We start from the raw sequence: 25,831 nt of genomic DNA on the forward strand, positions 1-25,831 counted from the left end.
AAATATCATGTTAAGTAAAATAAGTAAGAAATAGAAGGATGAATATGGGATGATCTCATTCACAGGCAGAAGCTGAAAAGCAGGATCAGAAGAGAAAACACTAAGCAGAACTTGGACTGTAGCTGGTGTATCGCACCGAAGTAAAAAAACTCTGGGGTGGTTGGGGGGAGAGTACAAGTCCTGGAAAAGGATGACAGAGAACCTAGTGGAGGTTGTATTGTTACATGGAAACTGGGAAATGTTATGCATGTACAAACCATTGTATTTATTGTCAACTATAAACCATTAATCCCCCAATAAAGGGGAAAAAAGAAAATATAAAACTATGTCACACAATTGACAATAGTAAGGTGTGAAAATATCTCAGTGTTAAGGGACAGGTGAACATATAAAGAAGATCCAGTAGATGCACACAACAGAATACTCTACAGCTGCATAGTTAGAACCTTGCCTTTTGCAACAACACAGATGGAACTAGAGGGGCTGTGTTGAACAAAATAATTCAGAAGGCAAGAAACAGATTATTAGGTGGTTTCATTCATAGTTGAGAAAGTCACAAAGCCAGGAGACAAAGTCAGATGAGAAGAAACTGTCACTCTAATAACAGAATTGAGAACATCAAAAAGGAATCAATTAGGGGCTCGAAGGGGGCTTGGCGGGGCCCAGTGAACTCTGATGGAGTGATACTGACACTCCAGCAGTAGGGTGATGTGGAGACACATGATGAAGAGCTATGAGGCTGCACGAGTGTGCCCCACAGAATACAGTCTGGTGAAGCAATGTCATTTCAAATGAAAAGTGTAGTAAGATTTTAGAAATGGGTGGGGGGGGTCTGCAAAGAGAATCTCCTGCCTGAAGCTCCAGAGTCCACGGTTCCATCTCCTGCAGTACCATTAGCCAGAGCTGGGCAGGGAAAATGGTCCATACACATATAAACTTAAATCAAACATTGACTACTGACATCCTAGTTTTCAGAAATCAGAGTTGGAAAAGCTAAAACAACTGGCCTGGTCATGTTCCAATACTGAGTAGGGAAGCAAGGGTCTGGGGTTGAGACAGATACTGGCTGAACTTCTACACTTAGCTCTGTGAATCTACCAAGTTTCCAGACGGCTCCAGTCTCATCTCCTCGTCTCTATTCTGAAAAGTCTGAAGCAGCACATGACCTGGAATGTAAGAGTGTCCAGGCCAATGGTAGACAGGTATTTGAAGAAGATACAGTATGTGCACACAACAGAATACTCTCTGGCTGCGTAGTTAGAACCTTGATTTTTGCAACAACACAGTTGAACTAGAAGGGTTGTGCTAACAAAATAATTCAGAAGGTAAGAAACAAAAATTAGATGGTCTCATTCCTACATGGTATATAAAGACACAAAGCCAGGGGACAAAGTCATATGAGAAGAAACTCTCAGTCTAATGAGTGAGTGAAAGGAGAGGAGAAAACGGGACGCCAGAGACATGGGGTGCCACTTTCCTGGATGACAATTTGTACTGAGGCGAAGGGTACATGGAGCAGCATGCTCTGTTTAAGATTCTGCACAGAAAACATTAAGATGTTTAAATTGACCAAAGGCAAAAGCACAAACAGACAGAAGTTCAAACTTCCATAGTCAAAAATAATTCCTGAGTTCCTAAAGGTCATTAAAAGCAGAGCGTTTAGCTACAAAGAGCATAAATCTAGTGCTGCTTGCCTAGTCCTTCAAACACATCTGTGACCCTGACTGTAAGGTGCTGGTGACATCCACATGGTAAGGTCCTAACTGCGTCAGTGTCTGCTGACAGCAATGGAACTAGTCACAGTCTGAAACAAGCTGTGACACAGCCTAGCACATGGTGTGCTGGTATCTTTCGCTGACTCACTCAAGGGCCATCAGAGGGCCAGTTTATGTACCAGAAAGTCATGCTGCCAAGTACAAAGAGACAAATGGGCATGAATGGGAACTCTATTCTCCAGGAGTTCACAGTCTAGTAAGAAAGTAAATGTGACCACAGCAGCACTGTCGTGAGTACAAGGGACATCTCAAGCTGAGCAGAGGGGACAAGAAAGGCTTCAAGAGTTGGCAAATCCCAGCCAACCCAAGAAGACCCAGTCCTCTCAGAGGGCTCAAAGTCTCCCACTTGGTATAGCAGACAGCTTAGTACAATCATGTGACCAGAAACCAGAAGCCTGAATGACTAGTAGAGAAAGGCAAACTTTACCAAGGAAGAGACCCAGAGGGCCAACAGACACACGAGAAGGTGTTCCGAGTCACTGGTCATCAAAGAAATATAGCCATTAAAGATAGCAATGAGAAACCATTTTACAACTGTGAGAATGTCAGACATCAGAAAGAACAGAAATGACAGATGTTGGAGAGAATGTGGCAGGAAAAGGGACACTTCTACACTGCTGGAAGGAGTGTGAACTGGTCCAACTCTTGTGGGAAACAGTCTGGAGATTTCTCAGAACACTAGAAATAGACCTATCCTATGAGCCAGCAATTTCTCTCCTACAGGCTTACCTCCAAAACACCATCAGAAGAGATCTATGTTTATCTATGTTCACAGCAGCACAAAACTTCGAACCAGCCCAGATTTCCAATGACAGGTGAGTGGATGAAACAACTGTGGTACATGTATGCAAGGGAATACTACTCAGCTGTTAAAAATGCTGATACTATCATTTTGGATGGAACTTGAAGACATCATGTTCAGTGAGATGAGCCCAAATCATCTCACTTGTAAGTGGGGCTTAATAAACAGGGGCAGGGAGGGAGAGCACAACCTGGAACGTGGAGCAAGCATGGGTACTGCACTGAAGCAAAGGGCTCTGGGAGGGGCGGGGAGAACTCTGGGTCCTGGTACATCATGAAACCATACCCCAGGTCTAGAACTGCACTGTCAATCAGTAAAAATGATTTTTTTAAATGCACATTTCAGTTAAAATTTCAATCTTCTTCCACCTGTTCTTAGCCCATATATATATACGAGAAGCCACATAAATCTGTCTCCAGTTCCTGAAAGTGTCAGCCAACGAGACCAGCCCCGAACAGCCCTAGTCAGGGATTTCTCTGTAGCTAACCAAATGCCCTATTTAAATCTCAGATTGAGAAGGTTCTCGCTGTCTTAATATTTTAAACTTGGTAAAATGTGGTGGAAAGGGAGACTGTTGTTGAGATTAACACCCCAGGAACTGTCAGTGGGGCTACACCAGCTTCTGGATCCCAAAGGAAACCAAAGGACAGGCAGACAAGACCAACCAGCAGGGAACTGAGGGCAGCTGAAGAAGACACAGGTGTTTCCAATGAGATGAGGACCCTACATTTTCAACATCTGCACGTCACTGTGTTCTCCCTTTATTCTTTCTTGGCTTCCTCCTCCTACCCCTCCCCCTCCTGCAGGCAATCTTAGAATCTGTCAATTTTTCTTCTTTTCAACCAAAGCACTGTTGCACTGATTCACAACCATTTGGAAGTGAGGAACCTCAGAGACTCAGGCATCAGTCTTTGTCCATAACCACTAGGCTATCCCCCCCCACTTCAATCTTTATTGAGTGAAGACACACTGGCTCATATGGATAGTGAGTGCCTCTGCCATGCACATAAACTCGGACAGCTCAGCCTTCACTATGCTGAAAGGAGCTGTGGTGTACTCCTCCCTCCCTTGTGTCTCTATCTTTAAAATAACCAAAGTGATGAGTAATTTTGGTGTGGTCTATAAAAGCACAATCTAAGTCATACTGATTTTAATCCTCCTCATAGTAAATTATCTTTGTCCTTCCCATCACAGAGTCTTAGAAGTTACTTTAGAAAAAATGTAACTTTTCACTTCAGAATTAACAAAGCAAAAGCCTATAAAAAAAATTTAATTCAACAGTTCAGACAAACCAAGATAATTATCCCTTATTCACAAAAAGTAACAAGTCAGTATCAGTTTAGAGTTAAATCAGCCTGAAGTAGAAAACATTCAGGAGGGTTTACCTGCTGGTAATTTCTTCCTCTTTCCTCCTTTCTTCTTCTTTTTTTTTTTCCTCTTTATTGGGGGATTAATGGTTTACAGTTGACAGTAAAAAACAATAGCCTGTACCTCCGTAACATTTCCCAGTTTTCCACATAATAATTCAACCCCCACTAGGTCCTCCTCTGCCATCAAGATCCAGGACCTGAACCCTCCCTCCTCCTTTTTTTTTTTTTAAAACTATTTTAATTGGGGTGATTAGAATTTGCTTTTAAAAATACGAATTATCGAGTTTAAGTAACATTATATATCTAGTAGATTGTTGGTATGCTTCTGGATTCTGCTTGTGAGACCTGTTTTTATCATCACATTGGGTTCGCTTGTGTTGCTTGAGGAAGTGTTCTGTTTGCATGTCCACTGTTGGCTGGGCACCCCCCTGCCTCCAGGATATTGGTTTGGTCCTCACACCCCTGCCTCCGGGACATTTGGTTTAGTCCTCACTGGTTCCCGCTTTTTCCTTCTCCCCACCCCCTATCATACGTATTTCCTTGGTTCCTGACTCTTCCGCCTGAAAAGAGAGATGCAGGACAGAATTGTGATAAGAGATTAGTTTTTTGAACTACATCCCCACTCGTGAATAAAGACTGAACTGCGTTCTCAGCTCAGCCATGAGTCCCTGGTCGTCTCTATCTCCCGCCCGTGAAGCAAGTCCAGCAGTAGATTATAACGATTTTGGTAGGGCTATTAGAGCCTATCAGAAATTTAGAACCTGTCTTGAAAATAAACAGTCTGAGGAACCAAAAAAAAAAAAAATCACTGTGTTGAGTTCTTTGGAGCAGATAGAAGTCAAACTACACCTTAAAAGCCAGACATTTATTTAGTGACATGTTAAATTTAGCATCAAAAGGTATTCTCTGGGGCTAGGCGGTAACACACCCAGTTAAGCACACATAATGTGAAGCCTAAGAACCCGCACAAGGATCCTAGTTCAAACCCCTGGCTCCCCACCTGCAGGGGGGTCACTTCACAAGTGGTGGAGTATATCTGCAGGTATCTGTCTCTCCACCCTCTCTGTATTCCCTTCTTCTCTCAATTTCTCTCTGTCCTATCCAACACAACAAAAAAAAAAAAAAAAAAAGGAAAAATGGTCACCAGGAGCAATGAATTCATACTACAGGCACTGAACCCCAGTGATAGTCCTATAGGAAAAAAAAAAAAAAAAAAAAAAGAAAGAAAAATTGAGAGAAAAAAAAAGTTATCCTCCAAATATCCATGATACCAGCTTTTTTATCCAGGGCAAAATCATCTGGGATTCCCCCCCCTCTGCCCCGAAGTGTCTTAAATACCTGCTGGTATTTTCCACCATGAAGTTCTGAGAGTTAATAGGAAGTCGAGAGAAAAGACCTGTTCTTTGGCTGGGGCAGGAAATATTTACAACTTTTCACAGAGCAAGCTATTAGCCAGAGTTGGGAAAATATCTTTGTGCCTATTTCATTAATCACTTAACAATGCATTTTAGGAGAACTCCCTTCCCTATACAGATGAACAATCTGGCAAAGATACAATATAATTTTTAATATAGAAAAATGCCCTATTTGCAACACATATAAGACATCCTTTTTGTTAGAACATATGTCAGTTTTTTCCACCAGCTGAAGCCCTAGTCTCAATCAGCAAACTTTCCCTCCAACTTTCTGACTCGTTACCACAGACTCTTCCTTTAAGTTCCTCCACCTTAGTCTTGTTATTGCATGAGAAACCAGGAAAAAATTCACCTGGAGAAAATTAACTTTATAAAATGCCCGTTAGGAAACACATGTCAGGCAAATTCTCTCAGCACTCAGAGTATCCTATTCCAGGTCAAACCTCTCAACTGTGGAAGCCACAAATCTAGTGTTTGACCAGAAATAAATGATAAACAGAGGAGGTATAAAGCGCTATCTCAGAAAATACATTTTAGAGAAAACAGTCTCCAAGGACAGTGGCGAATAGCTTGAAGATGAAGATCCAAACTGTGAAAATACAGATGAGCCCCCCCCAAAAAAAAACTGAAAAGGTCTAAAAGGTGACCCCCCCTTCTATGTTCTCAAACAGGAGCCACCTGCGTGCAAACACCTTCAGTAGCTGGCACCTATCTGCAGGCATTTCGGTCCCAGCTGCAGGACTTAGTCACCTGGAAAGAGCCAGGTGTGGTGACTAAGCAGCTTGGTCTCTGCAGGCAGCTGCCTGCATCTTCCCGGTGCTGTGGCACCGTGGGCATGTAACTGAAGGGCTGTGTCTGTCCCACTCACTCCTTACGGGGAAAAGAAAGACAAGAATGCCACCTCACAGGGGTCGTGTGGACAAACTACGTCTACTCAACGCTGAGAGAGTCCCCACATAAATCGGCTACTATGACTAGAAGCAAGCATCTATTCTGCCTTCCCACCCTGCCTGACATGCCTATTTTTCCAGCTCTGGAAGATGACTCTAGGCTGAGTGAGATTAAGGGACATGAAGCCGCACTGTGGCACAGCGTACAGGTTAAGCGCTACCCACCTGACACCTTCCCAGACAGCATTCCAGGCTTCTCAGTGTCCAAAGCAAAGAGCCGGGCACCGACTGGTCTTTCCCATGTGAACTCCAACCAACCCCTCCCGGAAAATGACAGACTAGTCACTCACGCTGAAATGAAGTCATGGTGACCCCTTCCCTAAACTCCTCCCAACTAAATCCTAACTATTAGCATCAGAATCTTTTGATTAATGGTTTACAGTCAACAGTAAATACAGTGGTTGGTATTTCTGTTTTCTGTAAAACTCTAGCCCTCACCTAGGTCCTCCTCCAGCATCATGCACCAGGACCTGAACTCCCCACCACCACCACCCACACACACACCGTCCTTTACTTTGGTGTTATACACCAAACCCAGTCCAAGTTCTGCTTGCGTTTTCACTTTTGATCTTGTTTTCAACTTCTGTCTATGAGATCATACTATATTCATCCTTCTCTTTCTGGCTGATCTCACTTCACATGATTCCTTCAAGCTCCATCCAAGATAAGGTGAAGAAAGTGAATTCACCATTTTTAATAGCTGAGGAGTATTCCATCGTGCATATAGACCACAGCTTACTCAGCCACTCATCTGTTGTTGGACACCTGGGTTGCTTCCAGGTTTTGGCTATTACAAATTGTGCTGTGAAAACAGGTGTACAAAGATTTCTTTGGATTGGGTATCTTTAGTTCCTTAGGATATATCCCCAGGAGAAGAATTGCAGGATCATAGGATAGGTCCACTTCTAGCCTTGTGAGAATTCTCCAGACTGCTCTCCATATTAGAATCTTTTAAGGATTAGTCTGCAGCCTTTTCACTAAGAACCTTCTCCAGTGCTTCTTCAGTTTTTCTTTGAATTTCTGAGTTAGTTATGTGCTTAACCCACTGTGCATCTTCACTTCCCCCAAATATTACACATTTATGGAAACAGATGTCTACAGATTTCTTTCAGTCTTCCTCAATGGTGTACCAGTGTTAGGAACTAACTGACGCCCTTAAATCATGAAGCAATGAGATGATCTTACCTGGACTGTGACAACAGCTGCTCCCTGGCACTTCTTCCCACTGCTGCCTCTACACTCCAGATGCAGCGTGACCTGCTCTTCCCGGTTAACGTACAGCCTGGGCATTGTGTCCAACAGCTCACTGTCCAGGGCCACCTGCTGCGACTCCCGGAGAGCTGCACTTCTGGGAAACACCACCAGCAAGGAGAAGTGTCTCAGGCAGGTTAGGGGAAGTTTTCTGTCATCCCCTGCCCACACATACCCCTTTTTTAAGGGGGACACGATGCCCCTTAAAAGGGGTAAAGGGCAAGTGTGCCTTCGCATAAATGTAACTGGTCTGAACATCAGCACCACATGGAAGCACTATGACTAGCACCAAAGTAACTGCGTGGATGCTGAGCTCGTGCTTTGATGTCTCTCTGTTTCATTCACCCATTCACCCTTTCAAAAATATGAAACAAAAATGGGGCAGGACAGGATGATTCAGTGATTTTGTGCATGTGAAAAGTCTTGGGCTCATCCCTCAGTTCTTCATTAAAAAATGGTCTTGGGAAAGGTGCATGAAACATGCCCAAGGCTTCCAGTTACCTCTAGCCAGCACTGGAGCCGAGCAAGACACAATACTGCACAGTGACAGAAGACCAAAGGGCAAGTGCCAAGACCTACTCTGGCACCCAGGCCTGCCAGAGAGTTTAGGAAAGATCGGGATGACTTTCGAACCAGAAATAAAACATTTCAAATGAGTTGGACCAACATGCTTTTTGAATACAAAAAGAAGAGCATATGGATATTCCATCCTAAGGGGATGCTTGACTTGAGGGCAGGCACCGATGACTTTGAGAGCAAGACATCCCTGCTTATGGCCTGATTTGGAACCCCACAGCCTACACGCCTGTCAATAGGAGTCACAGAGTCATTATGGGGCAAGGCCAAGCTAGATGCCAGCAGGCCAGGCTAATCTCATGCATTTCTTCCACCTTGTCTTTGGTCATCTTCAGGCTTGCTCATCTCTACTTTCTACCATTGTGGACTCTTGTTTAGAGAGAAAGAGCAAAACAGAAGGGTAGAGAGAGAGAGCACACATCCAGGCTTCCTTCAGTTCAGTGGGGGTCAGTCTGGAGCTGGCTCGTGCACATGGCAAAGCAGCACATTGTGTTGGCCCTAATTATCTTCAGTTGGGACTACTGACAACTTACAGCAGATTTATCAGAACATAGCCCAACTGTAAGTCAACAGCCATCTAAGCACCTGAACTAAAATACCAAAGACCAGGGGAGTTACTTGTTCACAGGGGTGTCAATATTGCTCTGACTGCATATGCCTCTATGTTGACATGCAGGTGTGAATGTATGTGTATATATGTGTGTGAATGAATGTAAGAGTATGAGTGTGTCAATGTGAGAATATGAGAGAGAGAGAGAAAGAGAGAGAGCCAAGCACAGCAAAGGGAAAAAGGTCAATAAGAAATTGATTAACATAAGCTTTATTAAAAAAAAAAAAAAGACAACTTTCTTTTCTTTTTTTAATATTTATTTATTTATTCCCTTTTATTGCCCTTGTTTTTTATTGTTATAGTTATTGTTGTTATTACTGATGTCGTTATTGTTGGATAGGACAGAGCGAAATGAAGAGAGGACAGGAAGACAGAGAGGGAAAGAAAGATAAGACACCTGCAGACCGCTTCACTGCTTGTGAAGCGACTCCCCTGGAGGTGGGGAGCCAGGGGCTCGAACCGAGATCCTTACAAAGGTCCTTGCGCTTTGTGCCACCTGCACTTATCCTACTGTGCTACCACCCAACTCCCAACTTTCTTTTTTTTTTTTCCTTCTTAGTATGGTACCAGTCCAATACCACTGAGCAGCCTCTTGGGGTTATTTTATTTTATTTTTAATTTATTTTATTTTTGGTTTTGAGAGAGAAGTAACCCAAGAGGCCAGGAGGTGACACAGTGGTTAAAGCACTGAGCTCTCAAGCATGAGGTCCCAAGTTTGATCCCCACCATTGCATGTGCCAGAGTGATGTGTGTGGTTCCCTCCCTCTCAGGTAGATAGGTAGGTAGGTAGGTAGATAGACAGACAGAGAGACAGATGAAGAAAGAAAGATAGATGGATGATAGACAGATACATCTTTACACAAGAGAGAAAGGGAAGAGTGGAGAGACCAAAGCTGTGTTCCACCGTCCGTGAATTTTCCCGGTGCTTTTAATGAAGTTCCCACGTGGTGCTGAGGTTTGAAGCCAGTCTCCCCCAAGATAAACACACCATTCAGTGGGCTACCCTCCTGGCCCCTCATCAAACAGACTTAATCCGTGGATGCTCCTACTCATAAGATCTCAAGACAGATTCAAACCCTTAGAACAGCTCACCAGTCTGTCTGCCATGTACCGAAAACACTAAAAGGCTTTTCAGCACTTCAATCGAGAGCCTGAGCTAAGTTTCAAAAAGTGATGTGGAGTCAGGGCACAAAGCAGGGAACAAAAGAGACTAAATCTACTGGGTTCCACTAGAGGCCAGTGCTCCAGTGCCAGGGGTCCTGAGGGAAAATGCAACTGGCACTCAAAATGCCGCTGTAAGACACACATAAAATTTATAGTCTACACAACTTCAATGTGAAATGCGTAAGACCTGTTGTAACTTGATTAATTAAGGCAGTCAGCTGCACTGAGTGGGTCAACTGCCCTCCTGCTAAAATGAGAAAGGCCTCCTCCTTCCCCCCCTCCCTGCTAAACCATTCAGGCTGGTGAATGGAGGCATGGCCAGCTCACCTGGCCTGTTGCTGCAATAGATCCAGGTCCGTGCGCACCAGCTGGGTGGCGTCCTTCTGACTCAGGAGCACGGCTGAAGAAATGACAGGCACTGGGGGCTTTGCTGGGTGCAGCGCCAGGGGAGGGTGAGGAGCACTGTGCTTCCGTAGGCTGTTTAAGACCCGCTCCTTAGCTACCAGAAAAGACAGTCTCGTTAACTGAAAATCGCCACAACTGGTTTGTCAACATATCCAATGGGTGTCATCCTCATAAAAAGTCCTGGAATTTGGGGCCAGGTGGTGGTACACCTAGTTAAGTGCACACATTACAGTGCACAAGGTCCCAGGTTCAAGCCCCCGGCCCCCACCTACAGGGGGAACGGTTCATGAGTGGTGAAGCAGAGCTGCAGGTGTCTCCCTCTCAATCTCCCCTCCTCTCCTAATTTCTGTCTCTATCTAATAGAATTAAATAAAAATATTTTTTTAATAAATCATAGGAACAGGAGAAAGAGGGATGGAAATGACAGAATATAAATGAGTGAAAAATCTAAAACTAGGTCAAAGTTCCAACAGGAAAATTGGCAGGAGTGGAGTTAAGACGAATGAGGACATGGGCCTGGAGTCCTGCGGAAGTTAGATTTCAATGGCTTCTCGTTCCCTCAACCACTGATCCATTAACTAAGTGGTCTACTGAATTCAAATCAGAAACTAGGTGTCAAGCAAGCCTTGTGTTAAATTACACATGACGATTCCGGTTTAAAATCTGCATTCTACACCTCGTACAAAGCAGGACTGACAGCAGAGGTCCAGTGAGTTCCGATCTCTCTCTCCTCTCCCTGTTCTGTGCTGTGCTGTCTCACACAGCAGGTAGGGGCAGAGCAACAAGAAAGGAGTGTCTGCCACTGCCTGGCTTCCCACCGTGGTTAAGATAACAAGGATGGGAAAATTCAAGGAATCTCAGCCATGAGAATCTTGTATGAATTTTCCCTGTCATTCCTGACCCAGAATTCAATTGTCTAGTCTTACTAAGAAAAATCAAAGAAAATTTTATAGCCATGACTTTCCTTGGCGAAAGAAAACCTGTATTGTTTGTAGCCCAGAGGTGGGACTGAGCATTTCAAACAGGTCATGTCAGGACTGTCCCTTCCAAGTGGGGCTTTTCCACTAGAACTACCCACCATTCTTTGAGCAGAATGGAACAAAGTTAGATAGTCATAGCTGGAGACCATTTCTAACTATGAACAAGCCTCTTTCAAGAAACATGTAAATCATGACCCTTTAGGAATGCTGGGGGCTATTTCTCCAATCTCACATAGCCCCCCCACACACACACACACACAGATAAAAGAGAAAGGTGTCAAATTCAGAGCATACTTAAGGGTAATCACCACTCTGGACTAGACTGACCAAGACTGTCATGGCAACAAACACAATTAAGGAAGAAACTGATGTCACAGGACTACAATAACCTGTGAGATCCTGGTGCAATTTTTCCCACTATCACTACCAAAGTTCAACCCTTTGATATATTCATAATCGACAATGCTCTCCTCTAAGAAAAATATGAAACCTGTTCTTTCAAAAGCTAGCTCTGACTTTAGTTAGAACTGCAACCAGCACTAGAGGAGAGATGGTAAGTGGAGAGAGTTGGGTCTCAGAACATGGCCCCGCTGACTACCAGTATGTGATCTGGGCAAGTTACCTAACCTCAGGTTCCTTACCTGCCTATGGTTATTAGGAGGACTGAGTAAAATACAAGTTTAAGTGGCCAGGTGGTAACATACTTATCTGAGCACACATGCTACCAAGTCCAAGGACCCAGGTTCAAGGCCCTGTTCCTCACCTCTCAGGGGGAAGAAGCTTCACAAGTGAAGCAACGTCGCAGGTCTCTCTCTCTCTCTCTCTCTCTCTCTTGCTTTCTATATCCCCATCCCATCTCAGTTTTTATCTCTATCCAATTTTTTTTTTAAAAGTAACAAATAAACACAGGTTCACTTTGTAATCTGAAAGTTTAATATTTACATTTGGAATGAATTGGTAGGTTATTCTGGGGATCTAGGAATGCTACAGCCAGTAATTTATAAGGGGAATATTTTGAACATTTTTAGACACAAAGAAATAAATGAACAAATCAAAGTAATTGGGAGCATTATGCCTTAGGGATAGCAGCAAACCCTACACAGGGACAGCACAGGAGATAAAACAAACTGAAGTTCACAGAAAACAAAATCTTTTTTAAAGCATCTTTTACCAGCATATTTACCTAAATCCCTGAATAAACAGCCGAGGGGGGAAGAGCTTTGTTCTTTACCATTTAGTAGAGGCTTAGGGGTTTACAGTACAGTCCCTGACACGAATATAATCACTCATCTTCCCCAGAGGTGTGCCCACAAACCACTCTCACCACCAATTTAGCTCCATCCCAACTGCCAAGCCAGAAAACAGGCCTTATGAAAACATTATGAAAACACTACAAATGGACTGACAAGAACAAGAAAGACTGAACACCCTCCAGGCATATGAATATATTTCTCCTCAGGTAACAAATATGCAGGAGCAGGAAGAGATACAGTTCAGGGTAATTCTGAGACGTAAGTGGCCCCCATATGAGCAGATGGGAGAAGTAGGGTCCCGGGAGGTCACAGGTCCAGTCCTGGGCTACCTCCCTTTGACTTTGCTCACAAAAGCACAGGCAAATCTCCATCCTATCTAAGCCTTCACTCCTCAGGCAGTTTCTCTCACTCTGTAGCCTAACCTGGCCCTACATGGGAGGCATGCTCACAGAGAACCACAGAGACAGCAATTTTCACTGGAGGGGTACACAGTGCACACCTTAACCCTCAGTGTGTCTGACTGGCGTATCAGACACTCATCATTCATGCATTCACTCACTCATACATTCATTCAGAGGTGCCTGTTACTCACCCAACAAAGGGTCAGTGAAACTCAGCTGTGCTGACATGCTGCAGGGCGTGGAGTGGGACTCCATCTTGGTCTGTGTCCACAAACCAGCAGCTTCTTGAAACTCATAGTGTACACGCTCCATGTTCACATACTCCATCCACAGATCCTAGGGAAAAAAACCACAGGGTCCTGACTCTCAAAGTCAGATTTTCACATATAAAGTACATATTTATTACGAAGTGGGTCAGTGAGATTCAACATGAAGTGAGCCACTCCAGATCCTCCAGGATTCAAATAAACTAGATCAGAAACAGGCATTTCCAGGGCCCTGCTGCCATCATGTACGTGATCAAGACTCTAGGCCGCCTCCAATCACACCTGGGGAAGTGTCAGTACTGTGGTGTCCTGCCCTCTCTCCCTGGACCTCTGCCTGAAAACACTGGCTACACTGGCTCCGAGCAGTCAAGCCCTGGTGACAAAGATAAATAAGTAATAAAGAAGTAATGGTGGACACCACAAGGGCTGGGGAGATAGCATATGGTTATGCAAAAAGACTTTCATGGCTAAGGCACCAATGATCCCTGGTTCAGCCCCAGGACCCCTATGAGACAGAGCTGAGCAGTGCTCTGGTAAAATGAAAAGTTGTAATAATACAAACAACACCACAATATTCTTAATCTCATAAAACTTCTGTTTGTGCCATAGCCAGAAAAAATAATTAACAGCCCTAGTAAATGTATGTTTATAATATTGTGTATTCATAATCATAATTACATATTTATCAATTATAATAATACTGCTGAACTAGTTAGAAGATAAAAGTAAAACAAATTTCAAGAGCTTAAAAATATCTATATTGAAAATAATATGGTTGAGACCAAGTTCTAGACTCCATAGCAATTTACAGAAAATACAAAGAACAGAAAAGTATAATCAAATATGCCACAGAGGCTGAAAATATGGCTTAGTAGTAAAAGTAACTGCTTTGAGGGGCTGGGTGGTGGTGCACCTGACTGAGTGCACATGTTATATATAGTGTGCAAGGACCCAGGTTCAAGCCCCCAGTCCCCACCGGCAGAGGGAAAGCTTCACAGGTGGTGAAGCAGGGCTGTAGGTGTCTCTCTGTCCCTCTCCCTACCTCTCCCTCCCCTTTCAACTTCTCTTTGTCTCTATCTAAGAAATAAATGAAATGTTTAAAAACAAAGTAGCACCTGCTTTGCATAAAAAAGCCCTGAGTTCAGTCCCCAGAACCACATGAAGAGCAGATACAAAGTGAGTGAGGGGTGTAGCTTAGTGGCAGAACATTTGGCTGCAAAAGGAGAGGAACTCTGTGAGAGGTGGACTGGTACTCTGCACGTGCTCTATACACCTCTTATTTTCATTTTAAAAAATGGGGGCTGAGGGAGAGCTGGGGTCAAAATGCCTGTGTCAGACCTCAAGTCTGCTGTCCAGCGCTGAACGATACATATACAGACATATGTTCTTGAAAATAATTAACTCAAGTACACCATAGAGATACAGAATCGGCAGAATCAAGACTCAAGAAACTCTATAGGAAACATAATGGAGGGCCAGGGAGACAGCATAATGGATACACAAAGAGACTCTCATGCCTAAGGCTCCAAAGTCCCAAGTGCAATTCCACACATCACCACAAGCCACGCTGAGCAGCATTCTGGTAAAAACAAAGCAAAAAGCAAAAGACTACAGTATGGAGAAAGTTGGACTAGATGAAACTGACATACGGCAGACATAATGCAGACAAGGAGATGATCATGTTCATTTCACAATTCTACTTTCCTGGGCAAAATAATTTCTCATTATAAAATAGATGAAGTAAAAACAAAAATAAAATCAGGAGTTCTAGAATCCTTTTCATGTTTTCCAGTGAGCTGTCTGGAATACTCTGAACTATGTGTTGCACTTTGGTGATGACTAAATACAAGAACAGTGAAAAGTAAGTGTCAAATACTAGCAAACACGGAAACTACTTCAAGCAGAAGGCACAGCAGCTCACTGGACATGAGCAAGGCTGTCTGGCCCACAATGTTCTTTCTCTTCTGATTCGATGTGTTCCAGTTTTTCACTGAGCATCTGAGTAACTCTCTAAATACACTTCAGAACAAAATCCAGATTATTCTGAAAGGTCCTTTGCGATCCAGTTTTCTCCTCTGGCTGTGTATGACCTCGAGTGGTTGTGTCCACTCTGAATTCACCTTTCTAAGACCACTAAGGCTAGAATCACTACTTCCCAAACCCTGACACAGGGTCAGACCGGGCCTGTCACCAGCCCAAGTCCTGGGCGCTGCGCTGCAGACCCCTCCTCTGGGTGTTCTCTCTGCCTCGGGGTGAAAGATGAGAGAAGACCACCGAGAAATGATGGTGGGCCAGCAGAGGTGATCCAGAAACCACATAAAGGAGCCACTCTGAACTCAAATGCTGATCAAAAGCTGAAGCTATTAAAATTAAATGACAAGCGGAAACATACAAGAGGGAAGACATGATTTACTGTGTTGCTGGGGAGCCAGGACAGGTGTCAGAGCGGAAAGGCATGACTGGTCCTTTCAAAGCTCTGATCAAATACCTACCACACACAAGTTCTTCAGTGAGGCCTTGGGTGTGTGACAAGGGGAAATGAGCAAGGATTTAGCACACTGGGACCTTTTGTTTTCCATGTGTCTCTGGACCTACATGTCCAGCCTTGTTTCTTTGTCCTATTTCTTTAGTGTGGCTATTTTCTCAGGCATTCACTGTCAGTTCTCTTAATATAAATATCCTACTACCATCTCACCCAGTCTCTACACAGCCCGACTCCTGAGCTCCAGACCTGCCTGTGACCCCTCCTCACAGTGCCTTGGAATCCCTCTCCAGGTATTTCCTCATCCAGTGTCCACCATCACTTTTTCTTTTTCTTATTTCCACCAGGGTTATCATTAGGGTTTGATGCCAGAAATGATAAGTCCACTGCTCCTGGAAGCCTTTTGTTAACTTTTTTTTTTTCCTTTCATTTTATAGAACAGAGAGAAATTGAGAAGGAAGTGGGAGGTGGAGGGGGAGAGACAAAGTGAGACACCTGCAGCCTGGCTTCACCACTCGAGAAGCCTGAACCTGGGTCTCCGCATATGGTAGCGTGTCACCACAAAGCCCTCCCCGTCAGTGTAAATAGCATCTCCCGCTGCCCTGACTATGAGTGTGGGAATCCTTGCACACCTTGATCTACCCAGTTACTGGCTCAGTCTTACTGTATGTCTACTCAAAAAAACCTACTGAGCTGCTAGAGAAATGGCTCAGCCTATAGAGTACAGGACTTACATGTGTAAGGCCCCACGTTCAATCCCCCAGTACTGCATATACCAGAACAGTGTTCTAGTGTCAAGTTCCCTCTCTCATACACACACCATCATAAAATAAATAAAATTTAAACATAAAATAAAAATCCTATTGTGCCGTCAATATGTTTTTAACTCATTCACTTATTTAAACACTCTTGCTATTTGAGTAACTCTCTAAATATACTTCAGAACAAAATCCAGATTATTCTGAAATGTCCTCTGAGATCCAGTTTTCTCCTCTGGTTGTGTGTGACCTTGAGTGGTTATGTCCACCCTGAATTCACCATACTTGTGCACTGCCCGTCTCTGCACATACTGGACTGGTCTAGCTGCTAGAAACATCCTCTCTCAAAAACAAGATCAGAAGAAAAAACACAAGTAGAACCTGAACCAGAGTTGGTGTATTGCAAAAAAAGTAAAAGACTCTGGGGTGGGTGGGTGGAGAGAATACAGATCCCGGAAAAGGATGACAGAGGACCTAGTAGGGGTTGTACTGTTATGTGGAAAACTGAAAAATGTTATGCATGTGCAAACTATTGTATTTACTGTCTACTGTAAAACATGAATCCCCCAATAAAGAAATTAAAAAAAAAATAAAATTATCACATTCCCCACTTAAAAAGAGAGAGAGAAGAAACATCCTCTCTCTCATACTCTCTCCACTGCTAGGCTTTCCTTCCAACCCATTCAATTCCCATGTGTCCTCCAGATCAAAGGTGATCCCCTAGCCTATGTCTGAATCCCGCGCACACTGTGTACTCTACTCCCAGTCTTGATCTGCTATGTGGCAAGAAATTCCTTGAATATAGGGGCTGTTTCAGGTTCCTTTCTGTATCTCTGCCATTGTGTACCTGACACTTTACAGACATTCAGCCAGCAGTAATGGGTGAACGATGGATGGGAAAGAAGAAAGAAGGCGAGACAAAAAGAAATCGAAAGAAAAATCAGACATCAACTGGCAATAAAATAATACATATAAAATAGAAATTTTTATATTCAAATTAAAGACTCTGAAGTCTTAAGAGGTTCTTAAATCTCATCCCAGTGTTGGAGTCAATGTCCATTAAAGCTCAGCCCCCAGTGAAGAGGTTCTGGAATAAGAGATGTGTGTTACATGCACACACAAAGACATACACACACAGGCACATGCACACATGCAGAGACACATATGCACTCACATGTGCACACAGAGACACAGACACAGAGAAACTCAGAAGTTTTGGCCTTTGAAAAGCCCACAGACATCTTTGGGTTCCTGAGAGGGAAAAGATTAGAGTATGTCTAGCAGACAACTAGAACTGAGTATCCACACATGGACAATCAAAATCACAATACCTACAATGCATCTTCAAAGTCAGACAAAAGGGAGCTCTTCATCTCACTAGCGCAATTAACTTTTAGGCGCTAGACAGTTCCTGATAAGTGTGCTAACATGCTGTCCACAGAAGTGAAGATGAAGGCTTAAGAGAGCTAGAGACAGAGCAGAGGCAGCACATAGGACTTGCACACAGGAGGGTCACATTTGGTGCTCCAAAACCACAGTACCTGAGCTGAACAGCTGTTCAACACATAAGCTAAAACATGATACAACTACCTGCATGCTTTCCAGACTCACAACTCAATGACCGTTTAAATGACTTACATCCCCAGATCAGTTAGCATCTATCATGCTGTTCAGAAGTGACCAACACAGTGACAGTCACACATGCTGAAAAAGACATTGTCATCACGTCACCTGCTGATTCTGCATCACTTTTGCAAGCCTGTGCACATCATAGTGCTTTGGAAGAGAAGGGATATAGGTATCTCCTTTCTGAAAACTCTCATCTTCTAGCCATAGTATGTATACATTGAAGAGCCTAGAAGGAAAAGAAAGTAGTCGTATAACATCTGAGAGGATGTACAGGCCAGTAAAGTCCCTCATGTTTGAGGGAACACTGGCACCACTGTGCAAAGGAAGCATTTGTAGCCACTGTCCCCAGGCAATACAGCACCCCAGAGCAGTTGGCAGCTCAGCACACACCAGAGTCACCAAACATGGCGTGAGGGAAGGGCTCAGTCAACTCCACACTGGATTTAACACAACAGCTGAAACAGGTGATTTTAACATGGATCAAGGCTATGAACTTGAAGCTTTTCTTTGCTAGGTCACCCAGTGAGCCTTAGTGCTCACAAAGGCTAATGCAATTTTCATATGAAGATACTTTCTATAATTCAGAAAAAAATACTAAAAGCCACTTGAACTTACACAGCAAACAATATGCCTGCTTTAGGTTCAATAATGGTCTCCTGCCTCAGAAGTCATAAAAGAACTCATGTCACGTGTGTTCCCTGTCCCCCACACCACAAAAGAATAGAACAAAGTCAGGCCAGAAAGAGAAAACAAATCTCAAACTGCCAGTAAAGAGTTTTTTTAAGTTTAGTGAAGTTTCCTTTGTTCTGCTTAGTCAAGGAACACAGCCCTCTTAGCTCAACTCACTGGAATTTTAGCAGCAGCTTGAAGCCACAGGTGCAGCTGTCATCTACGGCACTCACAGGACTGGGTGTGAGGCCAGGCTTTGCCCAGTCAAGTGGAAAATTACCTCCTTTACTCCACAACATGCCACATAGGGAGAGCAGAGACCAGGGCTCTGAGGCTCATCAAGGAGAAAGGCTGGTGCTGAGCTCTCCTCCAGCTACTAGTAAGGTTATTAAGCCTCTCTCCCAAGACACCAAAGCACAGGGGTGTAAGAGGTATAGAAGGAACATGAAAGACTCTCTTAGCTAATCTAAATCTTCAAGAATAAATCCTTTCCACTGGCTAAAATCCAGTTTTCTTTCAAACAAGCAAAATGAGCCCCAAGGGCCTTGAGATCCAATAAGCCCCAAGCCTTGGTGCTAAACCAAAGCTACTGGGTTTCCTCACCCAGACAGTGAGTCTGGGGGGCCATGAAGAGGTGTTTTTGTTGTCTTGTGTAAGTTACTACCTGGTTTATACCAAAGTGAGGGCTCTGGCAATCACTGTGAAAAGGAGAGTTCTAAGCATGTGTTTGAGAGTACATATCTGGTTTATATTTCTCGCTAACAGTGTGAAAGGGAGAGTTCTAAGTGTCTGGGGCAGGAAGGGGTATGGATACTACACCTGATTTCACGAGAAGTTTTGGGAAATTACTAGAGCCTCAGCCAAACCAGGTCGATCCTAGAATTCCCTAAGCTCCTCTTGAAGAACCTCATCTTGGTCACTTCTTTCTCCTTTGTTTTTCAATGGATGAGGCTGCTAAGCCACCTTCCCAATCCAATTCCTAGTATGCATGTCTGGGGGTGGGGGAGGGAGATCACTCCTCCAGTATCTACGCAGTTCCCCTGGTACTGTGCATGGTGCTTCTCTGTAATGCCAGGGACTAAATCCAGGGCCTTGTGTGGGAAGGTGTGTGCTTCAGACGTTTGCCACTGCCTGGGCTAAGGATCTATTCACTAAGAACAACCCTTGTGGACTTTTCTTGCCATTTAACTGCTGGGATCAGCTGTCTTTGATTTGTATGTGCTTTAAATGAAGAGGCAGACGACAGCATCAGTCCTCTGCCTTAAGATCTTTCCCTCTGTACTCAGACTCCAGGCACTTGACAGAGCAACCTCTAAGCTGCTGGTTTACTTATCAAGAGGGGCATAAAAGTACCCCAAGGTACAAGCCCAAGGCCCACTGCACTCCCCATCATGTACTTGACCAGAGTACCACCACCTGCAATGAGCAACACAGACATGGCTCTAAGACAGCTGTAGCCATGTGTCACCTCACAAGCTCCGTGTGCAGTGCAGGTGACATCAAGTGAGGTGCGGTGCCAGCCTGGCTTGCTGGCAGCCCTTCGCTGCCCTCTGCTGGGACCCGGAGGGCTTTGCTTGCAGCGTGGTGAAAGTCAGCCACCTCTGTCAGACGCCTCTTCATCTCCTTCAACAAGTTGACATGTGCAGGGCTTTGGAAAAACCTTCTCCCGATGCAGCCATCTACAGGCAACCTTCAAAACACAAGCCCAGATGGCCAAAGATCAACATGCTTGAAGCACATGGGATTTCAACTGACTGACTAATCAGTTTATTACAGTTCTGTATACAACTCAGTGGATGACTGTCTACTATTGATACTCCAGTGGCTACTAGGAGGGTCTAACAACATGGTGTGTGTGGAGGCAGTTTTAAAAATAATAAATAAGAAGAGGCAGAGAGACAGCTTAGAGGAGCAGGGCACATATGTGGATAAACCCACAGATCAGGACTAAGCTCCAGCACCACGTGGAAGTATCAAGGTATGGCGGTGGGGAAGCCCTCTGGTATTGTGTCTGTCCCCAGTCCCTTACTCTGCTTCTATCTGACTAAAAATGACACCTGATAAGTAATGGAGTGATGCAGGTATGAATTAATCCCAGGAAGGAGGCTCAACAGTATATAGTGTCTGCCCCGCATACGCCAAGCTATAGGCTAGGCACCCAGCACCCAGCTCCACATGGGAGCAGCATGGAAAAAGCACTTTGCTTTCTGCTACCCCTGCCCCAATTTAGTTCTCTCACTGTTTCTCTTATTCTAAAAACCGACAAAGAGCTGAAGCAGGGGGGTTCTCAGTGGCAACACGCATGTGTGAGACCCTGGGTTTTATCTCTGACACAGCATTAAAATACATTTTTTTATAATGAGACTGAAATGCTATGCAGATTGAAGATATCATCACCACCTCATAGTCAGAATATACAACAGTCTCTGATCTTAAGGCCTTGCCATCTGCAGGACAACATCTGTACTTAACAGGAGTGAATTCAGGGAGCAGAGCTGGGAGCAGGGAGCCATGGTGTTCCCCGAGGGCAGTCCCAGCTGGTAGAGCCCTGCACAGCCCTTGTAGTCAGGGGAAAAGCTGAGCATCTCAAGGGAAGCACAAGGCTGCGGGACAGCAGGCCGGCAGTTGTCCACACGGCACTGCACACCACAACCCAACAGTCTCAGTTTTCCAGTGACCTTGTGGTACTGTCTTCACCACCGTGAACAAAAGAAATTATGGAGAGAGCTGTCATACATGCCCTGACTCAAAACAGCCTTATCTCATAAACATAAAACAGGAGGGAGGGGAGCTCGGAGAACAACTCAGACTCAGCCCTCACAGTGTCAGGACATAGAGCAGCAGTGCAGAGCAAAGGCAGGAACAGGCTGAAAGAAACCAGGGGACAGGTGGTGGTGCACCTGGCTGAGCCCATATGTTACAGTGCATAAGGACCTGGGTTCAAGCCCCCATCCCCACTGCAGGGGGAAAAGCTTTGCAAGTAGTGAAGCAGGTCTGCAGGTTTCTCTCTGTCTCTCTTTCTATCTCCCCCTCCTCTCTCAATTTCTCTCTGTCTCTATCCAATAAATAAATACAGACAATAAAAAATCTAAAAAAGAAACTTCCTACAACAGTAAGGACATACCCATACTGCGGTCCTGGGCGGTGAAGGTATAAAAGGAAAAACCTTTGCCAAATGAGGGGCAGAAGAGGGTGGTCAGCCGGCGTGACAAGGGCCTGGTGGGCCCAGCGGTAGATGAGCAGCCTCTGCAGGGAGGGCACGATGGGCAGCTTCAGCTGCGCCTGGGCTTTCTGCGAGAGAGGAAGATGTGAGTGAGCACAGTGAACACATGCCAACAGCCTGTGCTCGCTAAACAGTCTATTCAATTCTGTAAGGAGACAAAAACTGTCAGATGAGGCAGACACCTCCAGACACCTCCTCGTCACTCTTTATCCTCCTTGGTGGCAAGCCCCATGGGTGGCCTTCTCATTCTGTCAGAGCATCTCAGAGACTCCAGAATTGGAACAGATATGAAGAGTCACCTTGTCTGGGCAGGAGAGACAGCATAATGGCTCAGCAAAAAGACTCTCATGCCTGAGGCTTCGAAGTCCCAGGTTCAATCCCCTGCACCACCATAATTCAGTAAAATAAAAGGAAAAAAAAAGTCACTTAATCTGATCTCTTTGCATTTTCTTTACACGTCTTTGACAATCTTTGCATCTAAGATGCCAGAGAAAAGGGTGAAGTGATATGAAAAGCCAAAGTACACTTTGTAGTAGTACTGGGTTATCAGAAAAGTCAAGAAGTATTTTTGGTTTTCTCTGCAAAAATATCTGTCGTGACTTTTCCGAAAACCCAATCAATCCCTTAGAAAATAAAAAAATAATAATAAGACTTTCGAAAATGGTAAAGTCCTCAACAGCCTCTGAAACCCAAAAATAAAATTCAGTAAACTTGGGGACCCTAAAGTAGAAGGTCTTTAATTCTAAAGCTTCCTCCCAGATTTCCTCATGCTAGTAAGGATAAGCATCAGCTAGAGAATTTCTAGAATCAAATCCCTGAGGTCTGGAGATGCAACTCAGAGGCAGAACACATGCTTCTCCCATGTCTGAGCTGCTGGGTTCAATCCCCCTCCATACCCTGAAAAAGACAAACAGATAAATGAAGAAGAAAGAAAAGGAAGAAAGGAATTCCTAGTCCACTCATTTCAGAATCTCTGAAGCTGAGTACTGTCTAGCTCTCTGTAGGACTCACATGCAGGTAGGGCAGCTGTACACTGCATGAAGCAGCAGCCATGCCTTGTCTGCAAGGAGCATAGTCTCAAAGTGTCAGGCTCCATGTTCCGGGGACCTTGGGAAGGAAGCACACACGAGTGCCACAATGCCAGCACTGGTCAGGCTTTTGACACACCGCCAACAAAAGGAAACACAGACATTCAAAAGCTCCAGACGGATCCAGCAGCATCTACCCCTCAAATGCAGAACTGCCATATGAACCTTCAGAGCTTGGTCAGGGGTGAAGGCAGAGTTCATGACCAGCTCCCCTTCAATGACCCTCCGGAGCTGGGAGTCTTCTTCAAAGATGGCTTCCATGCTCAGCACTGTCCACGCAAACCAGACCTGCACAACAGCAAGTGAAGACAGGGGCTGAGACGGTCATTCAAACAAGCAAAATGCATCAGCACATCCTGACATTGCACAGACTAACAGCATTTCTACAGCTGCTAAAACTAACACAGCTTCCAAACCTTTCTCTATTCTTGCTGTAAAAACAAATATAGGTAAATACAGTGGCTAATAAATATGGAATTCCTCTGAAAGGCTACTTTGATAAAAGACCAAGTCTGCTCACTCAACAATATGCACAGGATACAGGACAGAGAACCGACCTAAACTCTGTCCTGTAGATGCTTCCATCCTACCAGAGAAGGCAGGACAATACACAATGCACATGATATGGAGTGAGAGAGGGCAGTCATGAAGGGGCCAAGTGCTCAGGGAAGCCAGAGAAAGAGGGAAAGAGTAGGCAAAGGTTAGGTAGGCTTTTCCTAACACTTGCAGAACAGTAATTTAGACAGTGCTGATCTGAGTGGAGAGCAGAATTAACTGGGTGAAGGCAGAGCAGTAGGAATGCCAGATGGATCCAGGGACTGGCAAGGGGTTTCCCTCCGCTGCAGCACAGGGGGTTTAAGCAAGAGGCTAAACCGTGATAAGAGGACAGAGGAAGCAACTCCAGGTTTAAGTGCCCACAGCGACCTGAACTGACACAGTCTGACAGGTGTTGGTGCTGATGGAGACAACACAATAGCCAACACTCATGAGCACCCATGGGGCCTTCAGCATCGTTCTAGTGCTTTCCAGCAGATGCAGTCAGTACTTGCTTTGGAGACAGGTGAGGAAACAGAAAACAGAGGTGAGCAAGCTGCCCATAGCTTAACAACCGCAGGTACCAGACAGGGACTGCAGTCTGGGCAGGCCGTCCCCAGGATCAGCTCTTAGCCACACGCCACCTGGTTCCCAGTCAGCCACTCGATGCCTCTGCCCCTCAGTTAACTGCTCTGAGCAATGGGAACAGCAGCTAACAACTCCAGCTGACAGCAACCGTGAGGCATGAACAGAACAAGGACTCCAACACGGCACCTGGTAAGTGAATGCCGGCGGATGACAGCAACACGACTGTTCACAAAGATTCATTCTGAATGGTCCTCAGCCGGTGTCCTACCTGAGTGGGTGTGGCCAAGCCCTCCACAAAGGAAGGAGTGATGTTGCCTGCCACGATCCAGCTCACCAGTGATGAGAGAAGACTCCGGTCACAGTGATACCCCAGAGCATTCTGTATCAGGGAAAGATGTGGGACAGACAGTGGAGACTTTAGGAAGTTCTTATGGATGACCTTTCCAACAACACCAGCACTCTGTCTGACTGCATGTGGAGATGCTGGCAAGACCCTGATTTTCATACTCAGCCCACCAGTAGGGACTCTCAGCCCAGGTTGAGAGCGTTCTAGTCAAGTGCAGCAAGCACGGCTCTCCCCGGGCTGGCCCCTAACTTACAAGGGTGTGTTAGCAGACTACGGTCATTACCAGAACATCGTCAAGGCCAGGCTATAAAAGGGCATTGGCCCCAAAGCTGTCCTGACAACCTATGCATTTGGGGAATCTTGGTAGTAGGCTGAAGAGGTTAGTCACAGACTGGTCTCTGACAGGCTTGCCTTGTGCTGCTGGTATAGCAGCTTCTGCACACAGTCCTCTTGCATCAGCTGGAAGGCTGCTCTGCACAGGAGGTCCATGAGGTACAGGATGGGCTGCTCCCGGTACCATAGCTGCTGGCTTATCAGGGCCTGCACCCAGAACTCCAGTACAGCCTCGGGGCCCACAGCATTGGGCCGAGTGCTCACAGACAGATGAGCCTATGGAAAGAGAGGTCAGGGGAGTGAGAGACAGCAACATGCCTCCCATCCTTCAAGCACCAACAAGGTAACATTAGTGTCCACTCCAAAGCCTAGACCCACTACCTGTCTTGACCCACCCACAGCACCAAGTGATTTGAAGTGACCCCCACAGATGCGCCAGCTCCAGGGGTGTTGACTGGGAAGGGGAACAGGGCTGCTTGAGGGTAGACTCAGCCTCTGACCTGGATCATGCTGCCGAGAAGCTTCACGTTGTCACCGTGGCTGGCTCCAGTCAGGTGCTGTGCCACCTTATGAGTGACCTGCTGTGTGACACCCTGTGGGACACCACTGTCCAAGTGCAGGAACAAGAGGAGGTGCGACAGAAACCTGCCCAGCAGAGGGTGCATGTTACCTTCCAGTCAGACAACAACAGAACTTCCTTTGCCTGATGACTTGGGAGCAAGTGAAAACCTGGCCCTGATTTAGAGCAAATCTGTTTTGAGGTTCTCATAAAACCTCCGGGGTTTGGGAGGATAACATTTTTTAACGTAACGTGAGTTTAAAGGGATTCTCCCAGCTTGCAGAAGAATCCTGAATAGATCCAAGACAGCACAAGAAGGGGCAGGACAGTGGCTCACCAGCACAGTGCATGAGGACCTGGGTTCAAGCTCCCAGTCCCCACCTGAAAGCAGGAGACTTCATGAG

The 25,831-nt window shown here is 45.1% G+C and overlaps 1 protein-coding gene across 4 annotated transcripts in view; it reads right to left on the reverse strand.

Moving 5' to 3' along the window:
- EPG5 (ectopic P-granules 5 autophagy tethering factor) overlaps positions 1-25,831 on the reverse strand; it is a 120,712-nt gene that overhangs the window by 48,272 nt on the left and 46,609 nt on the right. For all 4 annotated transcript variants that reach the window (XM_060173813.1, XM_060173812.1, XM_016185117.2 and 1 more), the window contains exons 18-27: positions 25,369-25,513; positions 24,947-25,144; positions 24,458-24,568; positions 23,233-23,355; positions 21,881-22,047; positions 20,225-20,446; positions 18,190-18,313; positions 13,144-13,288; positions 10,241-10,412; positions 7,498-7,660 (exon numbers count right to left, since the gene is read on the reverse strand). In XM_060173813.1, coding sequence (XP_060029796.1) covers positions 7,498-7,660; positions 10,241-10,412; positions 13,144-13,288; positions 18,190-18,313; positions 20,225-20,446; positions 21,881-22,047; positions 23,233-23,355; positions 24,458-24,568; positions 24,947-25,144; positions 25,369-25,513 — 1,570 coding nt within the window. The remainder of the gene's footprint in view (positions 1-7,497; positions 7,661-10,240; positions 10,413-13,143; positions 13,289-18,189; positions 18,314-20,224; positions 20,447-21,880; positions 22,048-23,232; positions 23,356-24,457; positions 24,569-24,946; positions 25,145-25,368; positions 25,514-25,831) is intronic.

Source organism: Erinaceus europaeus, chromosome 15, assembly GCF_950295315.1.
Source record: "Erinaceus europaeus chromosome 15, mEriEur2.1, whole genome shotgun sequence".
Lineage (NCBI taxonomy): Eukaryota > Metazoa > Chordata > Mammalia > Eulipotyphla > Erinaceidae > Erinaceus > Erinaceus europaeus.